Source organism: Mytilus edulis, chromosome 2 (assembly GCF_963676685.1).
Source record: "Mytilus edulis chromosome 2, xbMytEdul2.2, whole genome shotgun sequence".
In the NCBI taxonomy this organism is placed as follows: domain Eukaryota; kingdom Metazoa; phylum Mollusca; class Bivalvia; order Mytilida; family Mytilidae; genus Mytilus; species Mytilus edulis.
Genome location: NC_092345.1, coordinates 87,486,282 through 87,498,923, shown reverse-complemented (window position 1 = coordinate 87,498,923; position 12,642 = coordinate 87,486,282). Strand labels below are relative to the sequence as shown.

The 12,642-nt window shown below is 30.9% G+C and overlaps 1 protein-coding gene across 1 annotated transcript in view; it reads right to left on the bottom strand.

Moving 5' to 3' along the window:
- Positions 1-12,642, bottom strand: part of LOC139513288 (E3 ubiquitin-protein ligase ubr3-like) — a 69,446-nt gene that overhangs the window by 18,417 nt on the left and 38,387 nt on the right. The window contains exons 14-24 of the mRNA XM_071301654.1: positions 10,728-10,824; positions 10,139-10,286; positions 9,839-9,937; positions 8,390-8,576; positions 7,228-7,693; positions 6,318-6,415; positions 5,470-5,625; positions 4,818-4,951; positions 2,613-2,723; positions 1,808-2,002; positions 481-614 (exon numbers count right to left, since the gene is read on the bottom strand). Of these exons, the coding sequence (XP_071157755.1) occupies positions 481-614; positions 1,808-2,002; positions 2,613-2,723; positions 4,818-4,951; positions 5,470-5,625; positions 6,318-6,415; positions 7,228-7,693; positions 8,390-8,576; positions 9,839-9,937; positions 10,139-10,286; positions 10,728-10,824 (1,825 nt within the window). The remainder of the gene's footprint in view (positions 1-480; positions 615-1,807; positions 2,003-2,612; positions 2,724-4,817; positions 4,952-5,469; positions 5,626-6,317; positions 6,416-7,227; positions 7,694-8,389; positions 8,577-9,838; positions 9,938-10,138; positions 10,287-10,727; positions 10,825-12,642) is intronic.

Below are 12,642 nucleotides of genomic sequence, written 5' to 3'. Positions count from 1 at the left end.
TTCTTGAAGAGACAAAGGTAAACCAGTATAAACCTCTATTGGAGTAGGGGTATTCAATTATAAGTTCTTGAAGAAATGAGATATGATAATGATAAGATCAATGACATATGTTGGATATATTTATTTTCATGGCTTTCACTTTTCATGGATGGAGAAAAATTGTATTTTTTGTGGATACTCAATTTTGTATTGACAAATTTTATGGACAAGCCTTTAGAATATTTGTACTTATCTGGTAGTTAAACACTTAAATTCTTGGATCCCCTTTACCCATAAAAATCCACAAAAAAGTAGTACCCTTGTCACAAATAATAATGTATTCACAGTACAACTAGTGGTTCCCCAAAATGATCTAGTCATAAACTTTAACAAATTGTTGATGCAACAACTAACAACTCTAATCCTGGGAACAAGTTGAGCTTCCCTGACTTGAGCCTCCTGACTTTGTTACAGGCGAGGCAAAAATGGTATGTTCCTTACCTGGCTACAGAACACACAAACAACAATACACTCTCAGATGTGTGGGAGTTTGTATAAGTTTTAAAGACACTGTATGTTGTGTTGGTGAGATCTTCCATTACACTACCCATCGTCTTGGTTACTGCTGAAGATCTCTGGAAAAAAATAGGAAATCTTATTCTTATTTTAAATATTCTGACATGAAAAATGAGTGCAATACAAAAGTATGAGTCTGAATTTTTAAAGAAAAATGGACATGCTTGAAACTTTTTTTATTAACTGGATTAATCAAGGTACATGTACTAGTTGAAGGGATTTCTTGTTTGAGGAAAAGTGTTCTTTTCATAGATATTTAATATCAATGGGTTTTCTCAAAGTCTGCATACAAGTCTATACAAAATTTTTACTTCGTTGAAATATATATTCGTAGTTCGAAATTCATTTTTAAAACCATTGCATAAAAAAAATACCTGTAAAAGTAACATTGCAAAGTTTTGAATCTTAATCTGAAAGCTAAAAATGAATGAACCTCATCAATAAAAGCTTTTCATTCCAATATAAAATGTCATCTTAAACTGTCAGTTGCATAAAGCATCCATCTAGATAAGATGTATATAGTTATCACAAGCTTCAAACAAAGTATATAAAGTATGTGATTAGTATACGTACAGGTGTTATAGGTCGAGTAACCATCATCTAGATAAGATGTATATAGTTATCACAAGCTTCAAACAAAGTATATAAAGTATGTGATTAGTATACGTACAGGTGTTATAGGTCCAATAACCATCATCTAGATAAGATGTATATAGTTATCACAAGCTTCAAACAAAGTATATAAAGTATGTGATTAGTATACGTACAGGTGTTATAGGTCCAGTAACCATCATCTAGATAAGATGTATATAGTTATCACAAGCTTCAAACAAAGTATATAAAGTATGTGATTAGTATACGTACAGGTGTTATAGGTCCAGTAACCATCATCTAGATAAGATGTATATAGTTATCACAAGCTTCAAACAAAGTATATAAAGTATGTGATTAGTATACGTACAGGTGTTATAGGTCCAGTAACCATCATCTAGATAAGATGTATATAGTTATCACAAGCTTCAAACAAAGTATATAAAGTATGTGATTAGTATACGTACAGGTGTTATAGGTCCAGTAACCATCATCTAGATAAGATGTATATAGTTATCACAAGCTTCAAACAAAGTATATAAAGTATGTGATTAGTATACGTACAGGTGTTATAGGTCCAGTAACCATCATCTAGATAAGATGTATATAGTTATCACAAGCTTCAAACAAAGTATATAAAGTATATGATTTGTATACGTACAGGTGTTATAGGTCGAGTAACCATCATCTCAGCTATATCCTTAACCATCTGTACTTTATCCTTTGTAACAGGTTTAACTAGTGTGTACCGACTCTCTTCAGGAATTATGGGAATGACAGAGTTGGCTAACTGCCGACACAATGGACACCAATATTCACCTTTGTTTACTGCCAAGTTCTGTGTTAGTTGCTGTGTCTAAAATGTTTATTAATAGCATAGAGAAATTCTAGAAAATACTATTTACTTGCATACACTTTTTCATACTTATTAAACTTATTTTCAAATTGTGTGCTTATGTTATCTAGTTGTAAATTACCAATGGGCTTATTATGATTAATGAGAGAAAGAGCTCAGCATACAGCAAGTTTTTTTCTAAATACTTTTATATATAACACCAGAAACTATACCTATATGAATCTATGTAAGGGTCTAGTCAGCTAATATCAGACTTATGAAAGGCCACAATATATTTGCTTAATGAATGTAAAAGTTTTCATATTAACCTATATATAGCTATCCCATACAAAATCTGAATTGTATTACAAGAAATGGCCACTTGCCACTTACTGTGCTCACCCTAAGAGATGCCACATAAGAACTGTGACAGTAAAGATGAAAGTAGTAGCCACATCCCATTAACAGTAATTACCCTGAGTAATGCCATAATAGAAGTGGCCACGTCCCACAAATAGTACTTACCCTCAGTGATGCCACATAAGAACTGTGGCAGTCTAAATGTAAGTAGTGGCCACATGTCTGTTTTAACACTCCTCCCTCCCAGCCAATGTCCACTAATTGTACTCACCCTCAGTGATGCCACATAAGAACTGTGGCAGTCTAAATGTAAGTAGTGGCCACATGTCTGTACTAATACTCCTCCCTCCCAGCCAATGTTGATGGACATCTGACAAGAAGTCTGAAAACAAAATTGTGACTAAATTCACATTTATTATCTTAGAAAAGTTATGCTTAATCCCTTTTAATGTAATCAGTCTATTGTTGGCAATCATACCACATCACCTTATTCTTTATATTCAAAATGGCAATGTCAAGGACAATATATTATATATAAATACATAATAAATAATCACAAACATCCATTTTACTTTAGATATAAGGTTCATTTACATGGTTTGGTTCAATTAGGGTTTGTTCCAGGTGAAGATAAGGTTTAGTGTTAGACCAGGATAAGACAAGGGTTAGGGTCAGGGTTAAGTTAGTTTAGTACAACTTTATATTGGTTTGCATCACTGAGTAAAATAATGTCAGAGAAATTAGGCCAGGATTTATTAATTTGTTGGTTTACAGATTTTCCCAATGTAATGTCGGTCGGTCGGGAAAAAAAAAGAAAAAAAAATCTTTCAAGACAGAAAAATATGCAAATTAAATATAAATTTCACTTTTCTAATACTATGTTTGTTATGCTATTTGGTCACCATTTCTTAAATTTTTGTTCGAAGAAATATTATTGCTCAGCTGTCATAAACATCGCATGACATTGTTTAATAATTTCCCGTAAAAAAAAAAGGGTGGGGGTGGGGGGTTGCACAGACAAAGACGAAATTAAATTGTCATTTCACAAACAAAGGCAAACAGATTCGCGTAGGTCTTAATCAATTCCAGAAAACTTGGTGAATAATGATCTTCAAGCACGAAAACTGATCAAGAAAAAAAAATGTAAAAACGTCATACGAAAATAAGTTTCAACACACGTGTCAAATAGACTCATCCACTGGAAAAACAAGAATATCGGGTTAATCTGTTGTCATGCATTCCCGTTTTTTTATCCAAATGGACGATATTTTTTTATTATCTATGAGTATGAAACAAGAAAATTCCAAATGATTTGTTAATATTCAGTACTTTAACCTGTCCACATTTGAACAAGTCTATTTCTATGAGATGATGCATCTTACGGACTGATGACAAATAAGGGAAACAAACTTATTGTGTAATTGGTTATTAAGCACAGGTTTCGTTCTGCAAAATTATTTGTGCAAACGACATTTCAAGGTCAATTTTAATTGATTTGTCTATTTTTAGAAACGTAAACTGGAAGTTTTATATTTTCACAACAGAAAGTGTTATCAATTTTGTTAGTGATTAATGCATTTCATTTCATAAAAAAAAGAATATTTTAATTATTTTCCAGGGATAATGCATTTGTTAGAGTCGACAGGAATAAAATATATTTTCACAACAGAAAGTGTTATCAATTTTGTTAGTGATTAATGCATTTCATTTCATAAAAAATGAATATTTTAATTATTTTCCAGGGATAATGCATTTGTTAGGGTCGGCGGGAATAAAAAAGCATGAAAAGTCAATTTTTATTTATATTCTTGAAATCGGCAAAATCAGGTCGGCAGATCCGTAAACCAACAAATTAACAAGAACTATCTTTAAAAAAAGATATCAGACGTATTTAAATTTGAGTATATGTTTAAAACTATCATTTCGATAACCTTCAGAAGCACATAGATACCATTTAAATAACATTTTCTCTGTTTGTGTTCAGTATTCTCGGTCCTCATATCTTTCTGTTTACATTCACCAAAACCCCGCGGAAATCTCCCATGCGTAGGTGCGTTCTAAAAGTCATGTACATTCGTACAACAAAGTTTACATTAAAAATTAAATAATTGTCCAGAATAAACAGCTGTCACGGATGCAAAGAGCTATTGGTGGAACAATTATTTTAATAAAAATATAAATCTTTGTAAGATCTAGTCAAATATTTATAGTTTTTCACTTGCTTTCCATCACGATATAATTAACGAGACACTTTTTCAAACACAACCAAATCACCCACCATGACAGCATTTTGTCCAATCACAGAAAGGATTTTCGAGCATGCGTATTCTGTTGCCATAGTTAAGCGTCCTTAAGTTCAAACCGAAACTATACGGAATACGTCGGAAAAATCCTGGCTTTATACATATTGATGTCAGAAATAAATCTTCAAAGACTCCTTCCATGAAATAAAAGGTGATTTATCTATTATACAAACCTCATCAAAATGTTCGAACAATGTCTTCAATCTTTTTCTATGCATAGAAGCACATGTGACGGGATGGAACTTAAACTTCCCTCCATCCACTGGAAGTTCTATAGGTGTGTCTGTCTGTAACCTATGACCCAGTACTGTAATCAATATCATTGTATTAGTTTTATTATGTAAAACTAAAGAAGCAGATAAATTCTTCTCTTGTTGCTATAAACATAAGTCATGGCTATCGTAAATTTCGAGTCTATTGAACTAATATGTATGCATTTATATGTAGGATAAACTTAACATAATCATTAAGTTGTGAAATTATGTTTTCAAAATCATTTCTTTAATAATCATGATGATTTAAAATTTGCTTGTAAACTAGCTATTAAAAGTATTTTTTTATTACAAATCTTCAGAAGTATGAACATCCATATTCTAAATACTGTCAGTTTTTTCCAGATTCTTAATTGAATAATATAAGACCTTTATTTTAAGTTATTCATGAAAACTCGGAAAATAAATTCTCTTATTTACGTGGATGATGTGGTTTTCATTTTCAGTTCATTCCAATCATTTCATTCTTAACAAATAAATACCTCTCTTTTTCTATGTTTATACAAAAATTGTGGAATTGGTAGACTAAAAATGGATAAATAATGTAACACACCACTTGTTGCTTGCATCAACACTACCAAGCCAATGGTTTTGTCTTCAGTAGATGGACTACTATGACCGCATATAACACACTCATACTCCTTTTCTTCACCAGGAATATAGGAATTATTCTGGGATTCTGATGACAAACTAGGTTTAGGGTCATCATCTGAAATAGAAAACATTGTTATAATGCCTGGGTTCCTAGACATAGATCATACAATTAATATCATTGGGAAAACAAGAATGTGTTCAAGTACACGTATGCCCCACTTGCACAATCATTTTCTATGTTCAGTGGAACGTGAAATTGGGGTAAAAACTCTAATTTGGATTAAAATTAGAAAGATCATATCATAGGGAGCATGTGTACTAAGTTTCAAGTTGATTGGACTTAAACTTCATCATAAACTACCTTGACCAAAAACTTTAACCTGAAGCGGGACGAACGGACGAACAAACAAACAGACGAACAAACAGAAGAATGAACGAATGAACGGACGAACGAACAGACCCATAAGACCAGAAAACACAATGCCCTTCTACTATTGTAGGTGGGGCATAAAAAACACAAATATATGGGAAAATGATAGTTTTTAAAGATGAAAAGGACTTTATTTTTGTAAAATCGATTGCTTTTAATATATCTTTCATGGCACAAACACCATATAATTTATCATATTTGTTTTCAACATAATATAAAATGTCTTTTTTGAATCTATTCCTTTTGACCGAAATGAGACATGGAACAACATATACCAGATATATCACTGAGACATGGAACAACATATACCAGATATATCACCGAGACATGGAACAACATATACCAGATATATCACCGAGACATGGAACAACATATACCAGATATATCAGCTTCTTTATTTTGTTCCATGAAGGCTTTCTGTTTGTTGGCAAACTGTTCCATAAGTTTCTTCTGTCTTTCTTTGGCCTTCCTTCTCCTGAAACATAACAAAATATTGTTATTACATAATTTTATACATTAAATGGGGTAAAAAGGCAACTATGTGTATTAGTTTCATAAAAAGAGATTGATAGATTGTATGTTGCTTGACATCGAGAGGCAAATACTTCATGAATGTTTTCGGAATGAGGAAAACTAACAATAAATACAATATGTTGGTTCTTTAGTTAAGGTTTTCCAGCATAAAGGTCAAGAAAAGTTAGAATGCCCACTGAAAAGGTGGATACATTACATAGGAACAGATATTTGACCTAGCAATAGGCCACCTACCAACCCCATATAGAGCTGTTGCAAGGAGGTCTTTATGTGCAAAGAGTGTGGCATACTCTTTACATGAGACATTGGATCAAAAAAAGAGAAGAAAGAAAAATAATGTCATGCTATATGCTCTGAAAGGCCTTTAATAAGGATCAGTGGAATCCAAACAAAAACAGTGCTTAAAATCAATAAGTGATAATGGCAAATAATGTGATATTCCATATAGAAATGACAACAAAATCATTGATCAAATTACAGAAATCATGAATAGCCATCAGCTTATCATGATGCCATATTAAAGTTCACAGAAAAAAAAGTTTTAATGATATCAAAGTAATCTTAGATTTCGTATCAACAACAAAAAAAAAGAAATTTCAATCACATAATTGAAAAATTTGTTTGGATATTTCTTTTGTCATTTTGCTTTATCCAAAACAATTTTTTCTAGTCTTTATTTGGTGCTGTCCAAAATAAATAATGTCACATTTTATGAGATTGGCTATATCCATACCTTGACTTGTTTTAACATACCTTTCCTCATCTCTTTCTGACTGTTTCAGGTTGTCTTTCTTAGGACTCGTCACACTGTACAGTTCCTCAATGTTCCTGGCACAAGTGGTACTTTGTTGAGATAATTTATCTAGAACTCTACCAATAAAATAAGGTCCATCCCCAATAGGAGCGTCACCAATAGATCGATTGGATCTTGACAAAGGAATATATTGTTCTTCTTTCCCAGATAATTTAGCATGAAGTTTAAACAGTAAAGATATTATGCTTTCATTAATTGGCACATTTGTATATTGAGCTTTATCAGTTCCTACACCTTTATTTTCATACTGTGAAGAGGCATGTTTGGCACTTGTAGGAGTTGGTAACTTATGAATGGGAACCAGTGGGAATGGGTCATTGTCAAACTCTATTTCTGTAGGAACAGGCACAGGATTAACTGCAGGTATCTGTCCTGAATGTGCTGCAGTAATAGGTCCTCCAGATACTGAAAAATAATAATAATGTTTTATCTTCTCTGTTTTAGGTAGTGTTGAAAAGTTAAATAAAATACTACAGTTAACATTACTGTGTGTTTGTTTTTCTACATTGGCCAGAGGTATAGGGTGAAGGTTGATCTCAAAAATCATTTTTATTCCTGCCACAGTTTTGTGCCTGTCCCATGTCAGGAGCCTCTGACCTTTGTTAGTCTTGTATGATTTTTAATTCTAGTTCATTTATATATTTTCTCGAGCTTAGTATGAGATTCATTATCACTGAACTTGTACATATTTTTGTTAATGGGCCAGCTGAAGCACACCTCTGGGTGCAGGATTTTCTTGCTGTATCGAGGACCCATTGGTGGCCTTCTGCTGTTTGTGCTCTTTGGTCAGGTTGTTGCCTCTTTGACACATTCCCCATTTCCATTCTCAATTTCATTACAATAATGACATTCATACAGCCGCAGTAGCATATACTTATATGTTAAGAAAAAGAATAAATAATTGTAACATTCTTTGTTTATACTCTAATACTACCTTTAAATGCTGAGAAAGAGTTCACATTTCATATATTTGTAAATGAGAATGTAAAACAACATTATTTGACTATGAAAGGATTATTTCTATAGCAATTTTACCAGATTAACTTGCTGAAAACATCAGTAATGTCAGTTTGTTAGATAATGACCTGTTTGTGAACTCACTTGATAAAGAACTAGGAGCTAAGTGAAACATTTCTTCCAGACTAGATAGAAGTGAAAATTGCTTATCTTCCATAGGAATTGGCACCATAACTTCTCGGACAATCTCTTTAGCATTCTGTAGAATATTACTACCAGAAAACCATTCATTGTATTGTTTATCATGGACTAATCCATTGAAACTTCTGATCTGAAATTAAGTCATAATGTAAAAATTTCTCAACAATTAAAATATATGCACTTCCTTAAATTCATAATTTTTTCCAAATATAATAAGTCTTAAATTATACATTTTACTTCAACAGATAAACATTTTTTTTTTAAAGATAAACAAAACTTTAGATTTCATTACTTCGTGAATATTAATTTTGAATAAAATTCAAATGATTTTCAGACTGCTAGAGTTTACAGACATAAACATAATGTTCCAAATTATTGAAATAGTGACTTGTAATTTTCAAAATCCACATAAAATTTGTTTATTTTACAAGCCTGTGTGTGTTTCATTTTTTCAGTGATATAATTTTGCTTGAGATTCTTCAAACATTTTTATAGAGTGCACTTGCATTCATTGTTTAAGGCCATAGCATGACCCTCAAATTTAACTTCCTTAAGATGTTGCTGTTTCACTGCCTTTTAAAAGATATCTTTTTTAAATCTTGCAGTTTATAACTATAATCTATAATAGTATTCCTCATCATACAAAACTTACTGAAAAAAAATACACTGAACATTAAATGGAAGGGTTAAAATACAAATGATTTATGAATGTAAATTTAAAAAGAATAATAAACCTGGCACTAACATAATCTTAAGAGTGAGAGTCAAGTACTTATTGTCTTAAAATATTTTCATTCACTCACATAATAAATATAAATGTTTTAATCTATCTGAATACCAGAATTGGGACATTTGATGTGAACCCAGTAGGAACAACAGGAGTTTAAAATACTTACTACTTATATAACAGAACCATGAGGATATAAATTATAAAAAAAACTTAATATACATACACTAATGGCATAGTAAAGAAATATTTACCTTGCGACTAGTATCTGGTGGTGGTAAACACAATGATAAATCCATAAGGTGGATGGCATGGTATAAAATACTGACTGTATAAATTACATAATAGCCTAAATATATAAACACTAATGGCATAGTAAAGAAACATTTACCTTGCGACTAGTATCTGGCAGTGGTAAACACAATGATAAATCCATAAGGTGGATGGCATGGTATAAAATACTGACTGTATAAATTACATAATAGCCTAAATATATAAACACTAATGGCATAGTAAAGAAACATTTACCTTGCGACTAGTATCTGGCAGTGGTAAACACAATGATAAATCCATAAGGTGGATGGCATGGTATAAAATACTGACTGTATAAATTACATAATAGCCTAAATATATAAACACTAATGGCATAGTAAAGAAACATTTACCTTGCGACTAGTATCTGGCGGTGGTAAACACAATGATAAATCCATCAGGTGGATGGCATGGTATAAAATACTGTCTGGCATACTTGTGGACATTAAAGCCTATCAAAAAAAAATAATGAATATTAATATTGTTTCTGAGAAAATCATTTCTTTTGTTCATCGATAATCCTTTTATTCTTTAATAACTGATTTTCCAGGAATAGATGACTTAACAAAATTTTTCTTGTGTCGAATGGTTTTCTTTTATGAATATCAAAGTCAAAATGGTTGCCATGAAGATATTATCTCAGTAAACCTTACCTTATGCATAACAGTAAACAAGAAGGAATGCATAGTTCTGCAGTGCAATATCTTATAAAGATCTTTGTACTCCGGATTAATTTCCCGTGGACATCTGAATGGTGGCCATGGTGATGCTTTCCCTTTGAATTTGCCAGTCTGTTTTACACTGTAAAAAATGACATTGATCAGAATTACAACTAGAAAAATTATTCAATAACAAAGGGTCCTTAAAGATCAAATAAAAGTGTTTTTTTTTCATCATAATTTTCTCTCAAGCATAATAAATTTGAATAGCTTTGAATAACCTCAAAAGTCTTCTATCACAGGTACCATCACCAGCATATTACATGTACAAGTAAATTAAGTAACAAAACATATGTTTCATAAATTTGATTAACAATCATTTATATATAATTGGATCTTCAAAATGAGAAACTATTCACTTGGCAGCAAGATGTTGGACATAGAGAGGTTTTACTGCATTTGATAAATGAAAACAGAAAATGTTGGTTATCCCTTTTTTTTTTAGAAAAGATAACCTGAGGTTTGTTTATTTTCTTTGATTGAAGATGTAATTTTGATGTCATATAAACCAAGTTTGTCTTACTAATCTGTATATCTGTCCATAGATGACTGTAAGTCTTTCTTGTATAAAGCTCTCATTGACACATGCACTGGGTCAAAATCTTTCTCCCAAATTTCTCCTGACAAAAACAATATACATTTAATAGCATTAACATAGTATATATTTACTACTCAGGGGCGGATCCAGGATTTTGGAAGGGGGGGCAAAGTTTACTACTGAATATAGTGTCTCATTTAATAGCATTAACATAGTATATATTTACTACTGAATATGGTGTCTCATTTAATAGCATTAACATAGTAAATATTTACTACTGAATATGGTGTCTCATTTAATAGCATTAACAGAGTATATATTTACTACGGAATATGGTGTCTCATTTAATAGCATTAACATAGTATATATTTACTACGGAATATGGTGCCTCATTTAATAGCATTAACATAGTAAATATTTACTACTGAATATGGTGTCTCATTTAATAGCATTAACATAGTAAATATTTACTACTGAATATGGTGTCTCATTTAATAGCATTAACATAGTAAATATTTACTACTGAATATGGTGTCTCATTTAATAGCATTAACAGAGTAAATATTTACTACTGAATATGGTGTCTCATTTAATAGCATTAACATAGTAAATATTTACTACTGAATATGGTGTCTCATTTAATAGCATTAACATAGTATATATTTACTACTGAATATGGTGTCTCATTTAATAGCATTAACATAGTAAATATTTACTACTGAATATGGTGTCTCATTTAATAGCATTAACATAGTAAATATTTACTACTGAATATGGTGTCTCATTTAATAGCATTAACATAGTAAATATTTACTACTGAGTATGGTGTCTCATTTAATAGCATTAACATAGTATATATTTACTACTGAATATGGTGCCTCATTTAATAGCATTAACAGAGTATATATTTACTACTGAATATGGTGCCTCATTTAATAGCATTAACATAGTATATATTTACTACTGAGTATGGTGTCTCATTTAATAGCATTAACAGAGTATATATTTACTACTGAATTTGGTGTCTCATTTAATAGCATTAACATAGTAAATATTTACTACTGAATATGGTGTCTCATTTAATAGCATTAACATAGTAAATATTTACTACTGAATATGGTGTCTCATTTAATAGCATTAACAGAGTATATATTTACTACTGAATATGGTGCCTCATTTAATAGCATTAACATAGTAAATATTTACTACTGAATATGGTGTCTCATTTAATAGCATTAACATAGTAAATATTTACTACTGAATATGGTGTCTCATTTAATAGCATTAACATAGTATATATTTACTACTGAATTTGGTGTCTCATTTAATAGCATTAACAGAGTAAATATTTACTACTGAATATGGTGTCTCATTTAATAGCATTAACATAGTATATAGTTACTACTGAATATGGTGTCTCATTTAATAGCATTAACAGAGTAAATATTTACTACTGAATATGGTGTCTCATTTAATAGCATTAACAGAGTATATATTTACTACTGAATATGGTGTCTCATTTAATAGCATTAACATAGTATATATTTACTACTGAATATGGTGTCTCATTTAATAGCATTAACATAGTATATATTTACTACTGAATATGGTGTCTCATTTAATAGCATTAACATAGTAAATATTTACTACTGAGTATGGTGTCTCATTTAATAGCATTAACAGAGTATATATTTACTACTGAATTTGGTGTCTCATTTAATAGCATTAACATAGTAAATATTTACTACTGAATATGGTGTCTCATTTAATAGCATTAACATAGTAAATATTTACTACTGAATATGGTGTCTCATTTAATAGCATTAACATAGTATATATTTACTACTGAATATGGTGCCTCATTTAATAGCATTAACATAGTATATATTTACTACTGAAT